Source organism: Lithobates pipiens, unplaced genomic scaffold (genome assembly GCF_037356315.1).
Source record: "Lithobates pipiens isolate NorthernLeopardFrog02 unplaced genomic scaffold, aLitPip1_a1.2 Scaffold_1, whole genome shotgun sequence".
Lineage (NCBI taxonomy): Eukaryota > Metazoa > Chordata > Amphibia > Anura > Ranidae > Lithobates > Lithobates pipiens.
In genome coordinates, this window is record NW_027507685.1 from 45,255,140 (window position 1) to 45,273,199 (window position 18,060).

General features: G+C 43.2%; 1 protein-coding gene across 1 annotated transcript in view; it reads right to left on the reverse strand.

Moving 5' to 3' along the window:
* The window catches only part of SLC9A6 (solute carrier family 9 member A6), a 117,211-nt gene that overhangs the window by 11,219 nt on the left and 87,932 nt on the right, over positions 1-18,060 (reverse strand). Inside the window, exons 12-15 of the mRNA XM_077491081.1 lie at positions 14,107-14,260; positions 8,571-8,601; positions 5,224-5,303; positions 2,679-2,784 (exon numbers count right to left, since the gene is read on the reverse strand). Coding sequence (XP_077347207.1) covers positions 2,679-2,784; positions 5,224-5,303; positions 8,571-8,601; positions 14,107-14,260 — 371 coding nt within the window. The remainder of the gene's footprint in view (positions 1-2,678; positions 2,785-5,223; positions 5,304-8,570; positions 8,602-14,106; positions 14,261-18,060) is intronic.

Here is an 18,060-nt window from a genome sequence, read left to right on the forward strand (position 1 = left end):
GCTGCTTGTCCCTCACTGATGATTGACATACACCACCGCCATGGCGATGTCTGACTGGATCCTGACCGGATGCCCCTGAAGCCTCTGCGACCATGTGGAGAGGCACCGCCTGATCGCCCGAAGCGCCAGAACATTGATTCTTCCTGCGTCCAGCGACCCTGGGCTGACTGGATGCCCAAAATTCCCCCCCACAGCCAGTCAGGATGGTGTCCGTCGTGATCAATGGACTAATGATGAGGAGCAGCGAAGGGCAGGGCACCTCAGCCACCAAAAAAGCAAAGCCCTAGTTAGCTGGCTCACCCGGATTTGACAATCCAGGGGTGTCGAAGATTTTTCCCATTTGGACAGGATCTCTTTCTGCAAGACTCGAGTGTGGAATTGAGCATATGGTACCACCTCGAAAGTGGCTACCATGAGGCCCAGAACTCGTATGCAAAAACGCAGCGATGACCCCCTGTGGGACATCAGTAATCGCACCGTGAATTGAAGAGTCTGCAGTTTGTTTCAAGGCAGAAAGACTCTCGCCTCTGAGGAGTCCAAAATCAACCCCAAGTACTCCAGACGCTGGGTCAGCAGCAACACTTCTGGAGATTCAACACCCAGCCAAACTCCTGAAGAGTCTGTATGGGGATCGCCACATCCTCCCTTAGTTCTGATGCAGAAGCTGCTCTCAGGAGGAGGTCGTCCAGGTAACCTACAATTGCGATCCCTCGTTGTCACAGCAACGCCAGAATTGGGGCTAGCACCTTGGTGAAGGCCCTTGGAGCCATCGCTAAGCCAAAGGGAAGAGCTACAAATTGGTAGTGCTCGTCCCGACCGAAAATTGCAGGAACCTCTGGTGTCTGATGCATACATGCAAGTATGTGTCCTTGATGTCCAAAGATGCCAGGAAATCCCCCTGATGAAGTGCAGCGACAATTCCTCAATAACAAACCAATTCCATCCTGAACCTTCACAAAACAATTGAGGGCCTTGAGATCCAGGACTGGACGGACCCCTTCCTTCTTCGGGATTACAAACAGATTGGAGTAGAATCCCTGAAACCTTTCTGACGTCGGTACAGGCACTATCACCCCGCGCAGTAGTAAGTCCTGTACTGCCCCAAACAGGGCCTCCAGACGAGGCCGGAAAGGAGATGCAGGTTGGAGGGAAAAAATCTGTCTGGCGGACAAGAAAAACTCTTGTAGCCTGACAAAACCAGCTGGCAGACCCACTGGTCGGAAAGAAGAGAGGTCCACTGGACTGCAAACTCCCGAAGACGACCTCAGACCCGAGAGTCAGGCGGGGGTGAACCTTCATGCAGCAGCTGATTTGTTTGCAGGTTTGTTCGGCTTGCCATACCAGGGACGCTTTTGTCCCCAAGCGGGCCCCTTGTCGGACTGGGAATGCTTACTTGCCAACTCGGGCAGACAAAAAAGCTGCCTCTGAGCAGAAAGAAAAGGCCCCTGCCTACGGCGTGGCTCCTTACCCTTTCTGGACTGTGGGAGCAAAGCACTCTTTCCCCCAGTAACATTCTTAATAATGTCATCCAGCGAGGCACCAAACTGCCTCTCACCTTGGACTACTGCTGATACTCAGGCGCTAGAAAGCAAAGGGGCCGTATCCAAGGCCGCATCACAGGCCATACACCAACTGGTCTGCCAGTTGCACACAAACTGGGGAAACCTGTTCCTTCCCCAACTCGTGGTGCAACAACTTAGCCCATTCAGTAAGCATCTGTGACACCAGAGCCATGGCTAATAGTGGCCGAAGCACTGACCCCACCACCGTAAACATGGACCGGGCAATTACCTCAGCCCTTCTGTCAGCAGGGTCCTTGAAAGAGGGGGGCCCTTCCACCGGAATCGTGGTCACCTTATTTAACCTAGAATCCGGAGGGTCAATGACCGGAGATGTCCATTTTTTCAGGAAGCTCTCCTCAAAGGATTAATGCACCGCCATTGGTCTCGGGCCTAAAAAGGCCCACTGGACACAAATGATTCCAGGACAGCTGACAGAGCCTCCATGGGCACTGCAGGTGCGGGGGAACCAGTTGCTATCACAGGGGTGTCTGGGGAGGAAGCGCCAGCCTCTGATGCCATGCTGACCCACTCTCGCCTGTCACCCGGGACCTCAGGCAAGAAACAAAAAATTGCCTACACTCCTAGCTGCCACAGACTGAGGGTCCTCTGCAGGACTCACCACCCTGACCCAGGTGCTGCGCTGTGCCGCTGTCCGCTCTACCTGCTTCCAAACCATGAGATGTTCTGTGTCCGTTTTCGCGCTGTTCCTGGCTTAAACAGCCGCCCTTACAGATTAACAGAAACCATCCCGCGTGGCTACAAGAAAATGGCCGCCAAAACAGCAAAAAAAATTTTTTTTTTAAAGACCACTGGTCCCACAGGGAGCCAGGTCCTTCTAGACTAGGCAGAAATAAAAAACTGAGCTGCTGGGATTAGAGTGAGGGGTTACAGCCAGTAGGACTGCCCCTGGGTGGTACTGTGCTTGTTTTTTGTTGTGTTCTACCTAGTCCTCTCCTAAAGGTGGCGATATAACCCTAAGGTCAAGATTAAGCTGTGTGTCAATGAACGAAAGAGAAACACTTGTTTCACCATTTGTACATAATGCGCTAATGACAAATAACATTTTCTTGTACAGTGTAGGTACAGTGAAAAAAGCAAGTACTGAAAATGCCTTACCTCATAGGCCTGTGGACTTGTTAGGCATCTTGCAATTGGACCACAGCAACTTGGAAGTGTTGCAGTGAGGGGTGGTCCACTGTGCGTTAACAGAGGTTTGAGATAGCTACACATGATAAGGAAAAAACCTACATAACATCCGCATCACTAAAAAGAAAAAGTACATACACTAATATTTGGCAATTCTTAAAGTGGTCCTGGCAAATTACACTCTAAAAACAAGCTTATTTGTTTATTACTTTACTTTGTTATAAAACAGTTACTGCTTCCCCTTTTAAAATCGGTATCTTTCTTTTTAATGTCCAACTATTTTGTGAATATCGATCTAATGTATCCCCCGCTGCAGTCAGCACAGTGGGCACAGTGGTGATGTAAAGGTCACTGGGAGAAACCATACAGTGCAGTTTCATGGGTACCTTTTATTAGGAGATTAATTTAGTATCAGAGTTGTTTTATGTAAAATTAATTTAGAAGCACACAAGTTAACTGAAAGATGTATAAAAAAAAAAAAAAAAAAAAAAAAAAAAAACTTCCATGCTTTTCATTATCTAAAGATGCACAGCAGAGTCTTTCAAGGGCCTTTTTCTATGCGCAAGCTGCATTATGCATTTTTAATGACTGCATGCATTATTGCACATTTTTGTTTATTTTATCTGCTGCTGTCCTTAGGCCACTGCAGCTATGCTGTTGGTATTTATTTTTTAGACCCCTTTCACACCACACCGCCTAAAGCGTGGGTGGTTAAACGCTCTATTTTTAGCAGCGTTTTACCGCCGGATTTGTGGTGCATTTCGGCCGCTAGCGAGGCGCTTTTACCCCCCCTAGCAGCCGAGAAAGGGTTAAAACCGCTGGCAATACGCCGCAATAGCAGAGTTTTGCCAGCGGTATTACAGCGCTGCCCCATTGATTTCAATGGGGAGCAGCGATGGAGGAGCGGTAAACACACCGCTCCTTCACTGCTCCAAAGAAGCTCCTGGCAGGACTTTTTCCCGACGTCCTGCCAGCGCACCACTGTCGTGTGAAAGCCCTCGGGCTTTCACACTACAAACAATGGTGCAGATTTTTTAGGGCGGATTGCAGCCACTATTTTTAATGCTATAACGCCCTGGTGTGAAAGGGGTCTTATTGTATAGGGTATACAGCCACTCTATCACTTTTACAAGGTTCAGAAAGGGGCCCTCCCACTCCCACCATCATTCCAGGGCTCTACTGTTCCACTGGGGAGCCCAGGATTGCTGTAAACAGTCAGACCAGCTGCCCACAAAGTAGGTAGAGGAACATTTGTTCCCTTATTACTATTATAATCAAAAAACATTTAAAAGCATCCCATTCCACTGCAATTTCAAACACACAAAGGGCCTGCATGAATATGCAGACCGTGATTACACCACACATGTGAGGTAGGTTTTGCTGCCAGCGTCAGAGTGGGAGCAATAATTTTATCGCCAGAGCTCATATTTAACTATAAACTAGCAACTTGTAAAGACTTTTAAAGTGTTACCTATGAATACGTCTGGGTACTGTAGTTTGTTGCCATTTCACAAGCATGTACAGTTTTAAACATGTCTGGTATCTATTTACTTGGCGCAATATTATCTCTTCCAATTTATCACAAAATTGGGTATTATATGGTGTTTGCATTAACTGAAATGTATTTAAAGCGGTTGTATACCCGCTGAATTTTTTATTTTATTTTTTAACTCACCTGCAAAGGAAAAGGTATAATGAGCTAGTATACTAGCTCATTATGAAATACTTGCCTTAGAACGAGGCCCCGACATCTGGCCTGATCCACGCCGAGGGAGCCGACATGTTCCCTCTGCGTTACTTCCGGGTATCGCAGCTCCGGCGATGTGAGGGGCCAGAGCCGCCATATCGTCACTCCCGCGCAAGGGAGATTTCTTCCCGGCAGGGTTCGGCGTCTGCCGGACCTTCAGCCGAGAATCCCCTGTGCGCATGCGTCGCTGCAGTCAGCGGCGCATTGCGAGGGGAATATCTCCTAAACGGTACAGGTTTAGGAAAAAAATTTCTTACCTACAGGTAAGCCTTATTATAGGCTTTCCTGTAGGTAAAAGTACCTAAATTGACTATACAACCACTTTAAGTATATATTTTTCTGAAAATTAGTATTTGATAAACAACTGCACAATTATCACAGGATATAAAAAATTGCAATAGCCACCCTTTTATTCTCCAGGGCCTTTGTTTTTAGAAAATATGTAATGCTTGGGGGTTCCAAGTAATTTTCTAGCAAAAAAAAAAAAAGGGTAATTTTAACATATATGAGATAAATGTCAAAAATGCCCTGGCTGATAAGTGGTTAAAAGGTGATTGTTTACATTGTACAAAATGATAGAGAAACAAACATTGATAATTCCCTGGTGAATGATACCTAAAGATCATGTTTGTTCCTTTACTCATACAGCATTTCATCTTTAGGACTGTATAAGAAAAAAAAAAATAATAATAATAAAACAAGCAATTCAGATCATGAAACTCTGAAGTGCATAGCTCAAAGTTCAACAAAACAAAAGTTCAAGGATACTTGTGATCAAAGTTGTACCACAGTCTGAAAAGCCAGGCACTCTCTGCTTTTGTACTCCTTCGTTCACTCTCAGGAATTCCCTAAAACAAGCACAAAGGCATCCATTACTACACAATGTTACATCATCATCCTTAACCCTTAAATAGCAGTCTACAGTACTAAAGAATGCCATGGCATAAAAGAAAAGATAACCGTGACTTTCATAATCTGTTCTATCAGCCGACTATGAAAACAGATTCTCAGGAATTTCAGAGATAAAATAGATGCAAACTATTCTAATCCATATCAGGTGACAAGACCTGGCTGGTGTTCAGTCATTTGATCCCACAGAAACATGGGGGCACATGCTATGCTCAGACAGACTAACACCCACGCATACCCATCCAGACATGCTGTTTACATCAATTGGTTAAATTGTTGCAGAATTACATCACTAATTATGTTAATCCTTTTTAACAGTCAATTTTTTGAATCTGGATTTAATGTTCGAAAGCAACAACCGTTTTACTGCACATGTCTTTGCTGCTGTACTATAGTTGCTTTTTTGGCACTTTGCAAATAATATAACAATAGATATTAATAATAACTGACCATAACCCTCTGTCTGGATCTATCCCTTAAGAAAAATATGGAGACAAACCTTGATTATTGGGTGACAAGCCCTCAATCTATTTTCATAAAATAGATGTGTTCTATCTACATATCCATTTCAGAAAATAGATATGTTCCAGATAAGGAGTCCTCAAACTTTACAAAAGGGCACCCATCAACATTATTTGTATGAAAGAATACTAGTTCTACAATCAAACTCATTACCCATCTTCGAGAAAGCATGGAAACCTTGGCTTACGTATAATGCCTGAATTACATCTACCCATTATGGTGTTTTTTATTCCACCTTTCTATGACCGTAACGCTAGTCTATATTTTACTATGTACTGTAGAAAATACTTGGACATACGCATACCTTGACTTATTGTCTTGTTGAGGCCTGTGAATTATCGGTCTTCCTTTTGTTTTATTTTGTCTTAATATCCTATTGTATTGTGCCTTATGTAACAAGATACAAAAGGCATCATAGATGCCCATGGCGGCCATGTCCGCATTTACTTGTATTTTGAGCTCTGTACGGTTTATATTTTCAATACAAATATTGTATTAAAAAAAAAAATGAAGAGTAAAAAATGGCCATTTTACTGTCCCTCCGACTTTAGGACTGTGGTCACTGAGAGAAGAAAAACCATTAGAGTAAGAACCCTTTCACACTGAGCTGCCCTGGGCGTCAGCGGTAAAGCATTGCTATTTTTAGCGCCGCTTTACCGTCATTTTAGCTGCGTTATTTGGCTGCTAGCGGGGCGTTTTTAACCCCTTGCTAGAGGCCAAGAAGGGGTTAAATCTGCCCTAAAAATGCCGCAGTGGCGCTTTGCCGGCAGTATAGCATTGTTTTTAATGGGGAGGAGCGGTGTATTCACCGCTGCAAAAAAGCTGCTAGCAGGACTTTTTGTGATGCCCTGCCAGCGCAGCGCCCCAGTGTAAAGGGACTTGTGCTTTCACTCTGGGTTTGCAGCTGAGGCTTTTTCCAGTCGCTTTACAGGTGCTATTTTTCAGCGCTGTAGCGCCTCAAAAATGCCTCAGTGTGAAAGGGGTCTTAATGTCTCAAGCTTGGTGGTCAGTAGGAGGAATCGTGCCCCATCGTTGGCAGTGGGAGGAATCGTGCCTCATCGTTGGCAGTGGGAGGAATCATGCCCGTTTAGGTCAGTGGGGGCAGTTATGCCCCATTGTTGGCGTCAGTAGAAGGAAAAGTGCCCCATCACTGGTGTCAATGGAAGGAAAAATGTCCCATTGGTGAAAGTGTGTGGCATAGTCCCCCACAGTGTCAGTAGGAGGAACTGAGCCTCGCATCAATGGGAGGAATAGTACCTCATATCAGTAGGAGGAACTGTGCCCCAGGGGCTGCATACAGGCAAGAAAAGGGCTGTATCTGGCCCACAGTTTAGAGACCACTGTTCTAGATCTTTTTAGTTTTTTTTCACAATAACTATTTATTGGCGAAATGACATAAAATCGGAGGTTAGTTGCACTTTACATAAGATAAATACTGCATTTATTGGCGTATAACACGCAGTTTTTAACCTTGAAATCGGGTGCAAATAGTGTGTGCGTCTCATACACCAATACTTCAATTTAAGCTGCCTCGGAAGGGACAGGAATCTCCTGTTTACTTGACCACCTCTGTAATAGGAAGTCCCATCTCCTGGGAAGCCACTGGACCACTGTTCTGTCTATCATAGGAGATTCTCACTGTATGTAATCTGTTGGCGCTCATCCCACCCCCTCTAGGCTGCAGATGGGCATCGATCAGACTGCTTTGACGGCAATGGTGAGGCTGCTGCATTGATGTGGACTGATGAGGCGGAATTAGTGGCACTTGTGAGGCTGCAAATGGGCACTGAACCTTATTTTTCTTCAAAGTTCCTTATTTAAAAAGTAAGTTTTTTTCCTGAAATGTCCCACTTAAAATGAATGTGCGTGTCGTACGCCTATGCGTGTTATACACCGATAAATGCGGTATGTAAGCTTCCATTTTACACCACTGAAAATTCTAGCTGCTTACTGACCTATAACCAGAATAATTACAAGGAACTGCAATACTTTTATGATGTATGTATGCTGCATGCTTTTTTGGTGTCTGACTCAATAAGTACCCATGCCAGACACCACCAGGTAGGCAGAATTCGTCTCCTGACAGATATATAGTATTTAAATTTATAACCTCACCTGCTGACAGCTTCCCACTAATTATAAACTGGGACATTCTTAAGGCTAGGTTCACACATGCCCGCCTGCATTTTCATGAATTCTTAATGAATTTTTTATGCATTTTCCATTGGCCTACTTTTAACTCTGTGTGACCAAAAATGTGCATTGTCATACAAAAAAACAACAGCCCTACTTTTGCCTTTTTATTTTTAACCTGTGAGGGAGGATTCTAAAATCGTCGTATTTGACAACTTTTTCCAAGTACAGTACACCGATAAATGAGGGCTAGAGTCCTTTGATCAAGCAATGTTTCCAAATCATGCATTCATTAAAACCTACAAAAACAGACAACAGGGCCCATTTACCTAAATAGATGCTGAACATTTTCGGATTGTAAAGCTCTACAGAATATAATAGTCTTGCACAAAAAGTATATTTAGAAAAAAAGAATATATATTTAGAGAAAAACTTGGATATACACATGCGGTCACTTAAAAGGGGATATGCACAGCTCTGAAACAAGTGAACGTAGTTGAAAGCAGCCTATAGCTTGAAAAAATTCTCAAGTAAGCAACATTGATACTTACCAAATGGTCAATGTCTGAATCCACCCCAACTCTACAGAGCAAATGATAAAAACAGGTAATGTAAATGCATTGAAGACTGTATGTTAAATGTCATAAAACCAAAAACAACAACAGAAGAATACACCCCTGGAATATTATTCCTAAACACTGGATGTCTTTTAGAGCAACCAGTTTCAAGATTGGTCTGCGCCTGAGACCGTCTGATGTTATGAAACGAGTCGGATGGGGCTAGCCAATAGGGATGGGCTAAACACCCCCCCCATTTGGAGCAGAACATACCGAACAGTCAAAAAATTTGTCAGAACACACGAACACCATTAAACTCTATGGGATACGAACACAAATAATCAAAAGTGCTCATTTTAAAGGCTTATATGCAAGTTATTGTCATAAAAAGTGTTTGGGGACTCGGGTCCTGCCCCAGGAGACATGTATCAATGCAAAAGACTGTTTTAAAAAATTATATTTCACTTTTATTGTTTCACTTTAAGCATTATTAAAATCACTGCTCCCAAAAAACAGCCTTTTTAAAACAGTTTTTTGCATTGATACAGGTCTCCTGGGGCAGGACCCCGGTCCCCAAACACTTTTTATGACAATAACTTGCATATAAGCCTTTAAAATGAACACTTGATTTTTCATGTTAATGTCCCATAGACTTTAATGGTGTTCCGGCGGCTTTCAAATTTGCCCCGAACACTGCATATTGTTCGGTGTTCGCAGAATATCCGAACAACCGAAGTTTGGCCCGTACTTATGCTCGGGCCGAACCGTTCGCCCATCCCTACTAGCCAATGTACACCGAATACACACATGAAAAGGGTCTGCAAACACTGGATTTGTGATATGGCAGCTTTTGAAGTAGTGCAGCACTTGAGAAACATTTAGTGCAAAATGTTTATCCTGAGTGCTGGATTAAGCACTTGTTTTGCGAGTATGATTTGTCTAGAGGTCTCATGAACAGGGGGCATCTGCAAAATCACCTGAATGTCAGAGCGCCTGGCAGGAAAATCCTTGCCCTAAAAGTTGCGCATTGCACACACATTTACGCACATTCATATGTCTGAGTGTAAATGCATTCTACTGGCCACAATATGAATATATTCTGGCCTTTGGAATGCATTAACGCTCCTAGCATGTATGTGCGTTTTGGGCTTTCACTTCTGTTTTTCTGCTGAAACACAGGGACAGAGAAAGGTAATGCAGACTTTAGAACCACTTTAACATTCTGTTTTAATAAACTTATATTGTTGACCTATGAGCCTTTTTTTCTCCGTTCTTTACTTAAGGGATCCATGAGGGAATAATAAAGGAATCAGGAAGCCATGCACCTCCACGCCTATCTAGCATCATTACAAAACTCTGACCATCTTGTAATGAGAGGTCAAACATATCGGGTGAGTGACCCTGAATCACTGGTGTTATCACGTTTTTGGTCCCCATCAACCAGTAATGTATGTTTAAAGGTCTAAAGAGCCAGCAATTTATAAAAGAGTGGATTTTTTTGCACATTTCTACTACAAAATTGTATTTTCTATTTTCTACTACTAAATTATAATCATTTTTTATTTCTGCTTTTTATTTATATGGATTTTGTTATGCACCAGCACTTTATATCACTAAAAGAGGTTATACAAATATGATTTTTGCCTTTAGCTAGTCACTGAACAATTATGTAGTGTATATGTAGTGTTTTACTGATCCGATATGCATTTTATGTATTTACATGTAGTGAGAGGGTTAGGCATTTAACTAAATTGTGCTGTACATCTGTTATAAAAAAGACTCCAATATAACATTTGTCTAGCACAGGCTTAAAAAACAAAACAAAAAAAAACCTGGGAACAGGACATCAGTGAGATGCTGGATATGGAAGAATGGTACAAGCTGGCACAATATACAACTAAAACATTTATTAGCACCTCATGATCGAAGCCAACTACATTTTCTTAGGTGGTACATGTTGTCAGTGAGAGTGGCACCTTGTGTCCTGGGGACCTCCCTGCTGTGCTTTAAGAGGATGTGCCCTGGAGGGCATGATGTTCCACACCTTGACCTGCCTAAAAGTCAGGAGATTTTGGATCCATACTTAGAACTTCATTTACTCACTCCAGTAAACCTCATCAAGTCACCTTTACAGGCGCTGTTGGGGCATCCAGTGGAGGGGACTCCAGGACAAACGAGGAGGCTGATGGCGTTCATTATCCTCGCAGTGAGAATTTCCGTAGCTAGGTCATGGAGATCCCCTACAAGTCAGTTTGATTTAGTAAAGTCTAAATTATCTTGGATCATGGTCAATGAACACTTGTCAGCAATCTTGAATGATAAAATTGCCTTTAACAAAATGGGACTCTTTCGGATGCCTTATAGGATGTTTATATTACTTCTCCTGGCGGGAGTGCATTTCTTTCCTTGTTCTCTTTTCTTAATCCCCCTTACCTCTCTTTATTTTCTTCATTTCTTCCTTTTCCTTTAAGGCTCTCAGGCCGTGTGTGTTAACGCAATGTCATTTGGGAGTCGATTTCTGACTTGCACCCTGGAGATGAACTGTGGGCTGAAGGTAGCTGAAGGCATTGTCTGGCCCATCAGCCCCTTACTCAATAAGCTCTAGTGGACAGGATGACTAGTGTGACAAACACTGCAATGTCATCCCTATTTCTTATTGGCAATAGTGGAGGGACGGGACATGACTGGACCTGAGAGAGTATATCTTCAGGGATTATCATTATGGTTTCTCACAAAGGAAATAGTTTTTACTGAATATATGTCATGTCTTATGTTACCTTGCTAAGACAATTTTGTTCACTGGTATGTAACCAACTTACACTATTTGCTCTTTAATCGTTTTTTGTACATTTGTGGAAATTGCAATGAAAATTGGAAAATAAAAACCTACAGTTCACAGACAAGTACAGTGGAATCTTGGAGCAAGTAAGCCAATCCTAGGTGGAAGCAAGATATTGTAACCAGGAGTGTGAGGAAAAAGGGATAATCTACCCAATTGAACCCTTGTGTACAATAAAGCGATACTAAACTCTGGTTTAAAAATAACGCAAGTATGTATTCTTAACAAAGAAAAGTACCTTCTATTGCTCTCAGCCTTCTTCATTTTTTTTATTTTGCTGCTGTGATCAGACTTCCTGTTAGAGGGTGGCTAAATTTGTTCTCCATGGTCAGATAGTATGTGGAAACATAGCCACCCTCTCTTGCTCACTCCTGAGATGAACTAGGGACTATGGGATGAGTAGCATGCATAGATTTGAATTATTTTCGGAGACTAAGGATATTGTTTGATATCCCTTTAAGAGGTCTCCGAAAACCCTTGCAATTAAAAGTTAATCTGCATTCACATACACTGGTTTAAAGCACTTTAGAGTCTAAAGCCTGACTACTGTAATAAAAAATCCCTAATAAAGCGTTTGTTAACCCAAAAAAAAATTAAAAAAATTAAAAAAAAAAAAAAAAAAAAGGATCCCGCTCCTTTAAAGCTTTTTATAAAGCACAGTGTTTGTGCTGTGTCATTTGGCCCCCTGTAAGACCTAAAAAACCTGGCTGATCCTGCCAGTTCCTGCCCTCCCCTATGTAAATTGACCACAGTGTATAATGGTTGCTGAGCCCTGACACCATGGTCAGTTTATGTACCTTCATCACATCATCCGCAGCTTGGCTGTCTCCTCTCATGTTCCCCCCCCCCACCTGTCAGCTCGTAACAGTGCCCCCCCCCCCGCTGCTTTCATAACCAAAATGTATGCACTATCAACATGGTCTCCTATTGTAGTGTCCCCCTGTGTGTGTGATTAAAAAAAAAAAAGATGCTGTAAATACTTTAAGAGCGGCGATCCACGATCACATGACTGGCCGGCTCTCTGCTCCAGTCCCCCCCCCCCCCCCCCAACTGACGTCAGCAGGGGAATCTCGGCCCCTCCCGCTGCATCTGTCAGAGAAGGAAAGGAGAGAGTTGGCCGGTCATGCGATCGCAGATCTCAGCTCTGAAATTAGGTACTTGCAGCATCTTTTTTTTTTATAAATCACACACAGAGGGGGACAATACAATAAGAGACAGTGCCGATGGTACATACAGGTTACAGTGGTTTAACAACTAACCACTCTAATGTTGAACTCCAAGATATATAAAAGACAAATTGATACAGCTCTCTAAATAATAATACATCATTACATTTTCTTTTTCGTTAAACACAAGCAATGTAAACACCTAAATTTAACTTTGTATTAAACTCTTGAAGTCCCTATAGAGCAGAGCTCAGAGTGGGAGAGGGAGAAACAGCAAATAAAAGCCAAAATTAGGTGTGCTGCTGAGCTGCCGAGCATGCTGGTCAGAGGAGATCAAGAGATGAGCTCATAAGTGTGCTGCTTTGTATTTTACTGCTCAGTCACAGAATGGAGGTTGGGAGGAGACCTGCAAGTAAAAGTGAAAATACAGCAGAGAAAGATCAGGTCTTCTTAACTGCCATACAGGGCTGTGCTGTGTGGCACAGCTGTGTAAATCTCTGGACCAGAACAGAATACCAGATCATTTTTCAGTTAAGCAGCTCCATCTGTATTTAGAGGTTTGTCTTCAGTTCAGCCTTAAAGACGTTTTTATTTTATTTTATAGTGCATCCTGTTGTGCATTTCTACTGTATATACAAAACATCTGCAACGTTCCAAAGCTAACTAGCACTTTGTTTAGCCACAGATGATTTATATTTTGTGCATTATGCCATATGGGACAAGAGACACAGACTCTGTGCAACTTTCATACTCATGCCCAGCTGTGTTTTATAGTCCCGATATTCAGATTTCAATGCAAAAAAGGACCCTTCTGCACAGGAATCGGTTTATGAAGATTTACACCATAGTGTTAAACACAAAGTACATACATTTTTCAAATCAAGTTGCGCAAACTACGGTAACAGTTTCCACTCAGAAGTGTGGGCAACACTTGTTTCATTAAAGCACAGAATGCTAATAGAAATTAAGTGACATCTAGTGGACATAAAGGAGAATACATTTGTTGATGGAAACAAATGTTTAGATGGTTTTCAAAATAAACAGATCATGAACAGGAATAAGGCTGGCCGAAGCCGGAGTGAATTTCTTTCCTGCAACCATAGGTTGCAGAAAAGATATTCTCAATAATCCCCCCCCATCAACACAGACTGACTTCCCCACCCGGAGAAAACAGTGATTGTTGATAGCGGCTATAACAGCCGCTAGCTATAATCGCATATAAAATATGACAGGCTGGTTGTACCCAAGTTGATCACTTGATCAACTTGGGTACATTCAGCCTGCCCATACATGACTCGAATCTTGGCTGGCTCCTACTGAATCAGCTGAGATTCTAACAGCCTATGGGCAGCTTAAGTCATCTGGACAGTACAAACTACTACTGTGCAATAGGTAGAGGACAGCAGTACTTTCACAGTTGTGTTTAATTTACTAATCAAATTATATTTCCAAAATTCTTCTAACCCTATAGCGAATGGAATGCAACAAGGTACCATTAATGGTTTCAGCATCAGTTGGCCTTTACCTAATATGTAAGCAGGAGAGCATAGCGGTGGTGCCACCTCCAAATACCCAGACTGTGAAAAACACTATGAGAAGTGTGGTAGTAAACATCATCTGCCGGGCGTATGTTGCAGTGTCTCGAATAGACAAAGCAAATGCCATTGCTCCACGTAAACCTGAAACCATACAAGTGTCACTAGTTAAATAAAAAACAATTAGGCACACAGATATCACACAACTGGCATTTAGTTTTGAATGGTAGAAAAAAAAAAATTGTAAAGACAGAAATACCCAGCACTTCTTGGTATGGGTAAGCATGTCACACAAGCACCCTCTCCTATGCAACATTGCTAGGTGACTCCTGATCGGCTCAGCTCTGTTACATAGAACCATGGAAGAAATCTATAATCCTGTCTAAGCAAGTCAGTTTGGCGCTTACATGAGGCTCTCTTTTCTTTCCCAGATCACAGAGGCTGAATGGAGCTGCGTGGAAGTGAGGCACGAAGGGTAAGGCAGGTAGATATTTGCTGGGGGAAGTGGAAACTAAGGCCCGATTCACACTTATGCAGGTTGCAGTTTGCGTTTAATACACATTTTTGATCCATTGAAGTCTATGGAACCAAAAACCAGAAAAACTAAAAAATCCTCTCCATAAAATGCACAGATGTGAACTACACTGATAGGAAACCATGTTAAATGGACTGTAGTGTTTCTGCGAAACTGAAAACGCACAAAAAAAAAAAAAATAGTATTTTTAATACAGTTTACCTGTAAAATCCTTTTCTTGGACACAGAGCCTTAAGTAATTACTTAATGGGTTATAGGCTACCTTTAGGTGTTGACACTGGTAAACCCAATCAAAGAAGTTTACACCCTATATAACCCCTCCTTCTTCCAGTAACACATCAGTTTTTGTAGCAAAGCAATATACTTAATCCCAAAGGAGGGATGGGACCTCTGTGTCCCATGATGTACACCAAGAAAGGGATTTTACAGGTAAGCTCTAAAAAAATCCTATTTTCTTTATCGTACATGATGGGACACAGAGTCTTAAGTAATTACTTAATGGAACGTCTCATAGCAATGATACTTGAGGGGGAAGGAGAAACAACTCGCAGGGTACCCACAGACTTGAGGATTTATACTGCTGCCTGCAGCACACTGCGTCTGAAGGCGATATCCTCATACCTCCTTACATCCACCTGATAAAATCTTATGAATGTATGCCCTGAAGACCAAGTTGTGGCCTTACAGATCAGAGCCATTGTCATGAAAAGGTCCACCTGTTGGTGGCGCTGTTGGTCCCTTGTATTGCAGTACCAGTGTCCACCAGCAGGTGTCTTCTAATACCCAGGGCCTGTAATAAGAGGACTTGTCTCTTGGTGGCACTGTTGGATCCTTGGGCTGTAGTATCGGTGTCCACCAGCGGGTGTACTCCGGCAGTGTGGCGCAGCACCTTCTGCGTTCAGCTGTTACGTGAGGTTAATCACTGGCAGCCTTATAAATACCCGGCAAGCCCTCACATGCTTACCTTGGTATCACTCTCTCCATGTGCCCTGACCTTGTTGCCTGTACTCTGACCTTGAGCCTGCATCTGACCCAACCTGATCTCTCCCGATCCTGAGCCCATCCTGGACCTGTCCCTCTTGTCTTCTGTTACCTTAGGATCCCTGCTCTGCACCCCATCCATCCATCCTCTCCCTCTCCTGCTGGTTCCCCATCCTTACCCATCTACTGATTCCCATGTGTATGACCTAGGCCTGGCTTTTTTTAACGACTCTAGTATTTCCCATTTATTGTATATATTACTTGTTGTTTGTGGTTGGTAGTGCACGGTTTGTTTTCACTTTCTGGTCACTTATTATAATAAACACTATTGTTACTTTACCTACATGCGTTTTGGGTTTCCTCTGTGCAGTCCACACAGTCTGGTTTACCAATTCCCTGATAGTCATGGAGGCCTAATGACACACTGCCCAAGAAGCACTAACCGGCCTGCGCCTTAACTTGAAAAGGGGGAATTTTATCCCTTAAATCATACGTTTGAATTATCACTTGTCGAATCCACTTAGCAACAGTGGATTTTGACGCTACCTGTCCTTTCAAAGGATAATCTGGCAGAATAAATAAGACATCAGTCTTACGAATCTGAGCAGTTGCCTTAAAATAGATTTTCACTGCTCTCACCACATTAAGACAACGTAGTGACTCTTCTTCCCAGGAACATTATTTTGGAAGAAATGATGGCGGGACAATAACTTTTGATAAAGTCTGGATGAGGGAGTAAGGCTAGGTTCACACAGGGGCGACTTGTCCAGGCGACTTCGCCGCCTGACAAGTCGCGCTCCGTTCTGTACTATGGAACCGTTCTAATAGGAGCGAGTCAAGTCGCTCCGACTTAGAAAAAAGGTTCCTGTACTACTTTTGCGGCGACTTCGGGCGACTTGCATTGACTTCTATACAGAAGTAGTTTTGCAAGTCGCCGCTGATCGTGTGCAGGTCGCGGCGCTGCAAGTCGTGCCGCCCGCTGTGTGAACCGAGCCTAACACCACTCTGTCCCCATGACAAATCAAATGTAGCTCTTTACAAGATAGATCAGCCAATTCTGAAACCCTCCTTGGTGAGGATATAGCAACCAAAAATAGCAACTTCCTTGTAAGAAGGACTAGGGGAATATGTTGTATTGGTTCAAATGGCTGTTTTTTTGTAACACAGACAAATCCAAGTTCAAGTCCCAAGGGTTCAAGGGAAGTTTGATGGGCGAAATTTGCCACCTCACCCCTTGCATAAAACCCCGGACTAAGAATGAGTAGCAAGTGATCTTTTGAAATAAGACTGATAAAGCTGAGACTTGGCCTTTAATAGTACTCAAGGCCAATTTAATTTCTACCCCCAATTGTAGAAAGGCAAGAATTCCGCCTATGATATATCTCAGAGGGTGCTAACCCTTGGATTCACACCAGGAAACATAAGCCCTCCAGACTCTATAGTTCTGGAAGCTGGCTTCTTTGCACTAATCAGGGTAGAGATAACCTGAGGAAACGTGGGCTTTCTGGGTTGAATGTGGGTTTCAATAGCCAAGCCATTAAATTTAGAGACTGTAAGGTAAGATGGAATATCGGTCCCTGTGAGAGCAGATCTGGCCGTAGTGGGAGGGATCATGGCCCTCCACTGCCATCTTTACGATTTCTGCATACCATGACCTTCTGGGCCATGCTGGTGCCACTAGAATTACCTGCTTTCTTTCCAGCTTGATCCTGCAAAGTCGTTGAGGCTTCAACTGCATAGATCAGTGAGCACTGATCCCATGGGGTCACCAACGCATCCGTTCCACATGCAAATGGATTCCCTGTTCTGGCCATAAAGTTGATTTCATGTTGAGTCTGGACGCTAGAAGATTTATGTCTTAGTCCCCCATCTTTGGCAAACAGCCCGAAATATGTCAGGGTGAAGAGACCATTCCGCTGGGAATAACTGCTGGTGACTCAAGTAGTACCCCTGTCAATTCTCTACTCCCGGAATGAAGACTGCCGATGGGCACGGAACATTTCTTTCTGTCCAAGTTAGAATATGGTTCACCTCTCTCTGCACCGAGAGACCTTCGGTGCCCCCTTGGTGATTGATATAGGCCACAGCTGTGACATTGTTGGATTAAATCCTGACAGGACAATCCCGTAACCTGAAAGTCCAGGTCTTTAGAACCAGACGTACTGCTCAAATCTCTAGGATATTGATGGAGAAGGTTCTTTTCAGTTCTTGACCACTGTCCTTGGACAGTTGTCTTTTCTAGTACTGTTCCCCAGCCTGAAAGGCTGGCATCGTCGTTACCACTTTCCAGATGACCGGTCTGAAGGATTTTCCTTTTAGCAGACTCTGGGTAAGTAATCACCAAGTGAGGCTTTGAGACACTATTGGGGACAGCTGCATTGGCAAGTCTAAAGCTTGAATTGTTTTGTTCCAAGCAGACAGTCTTAAA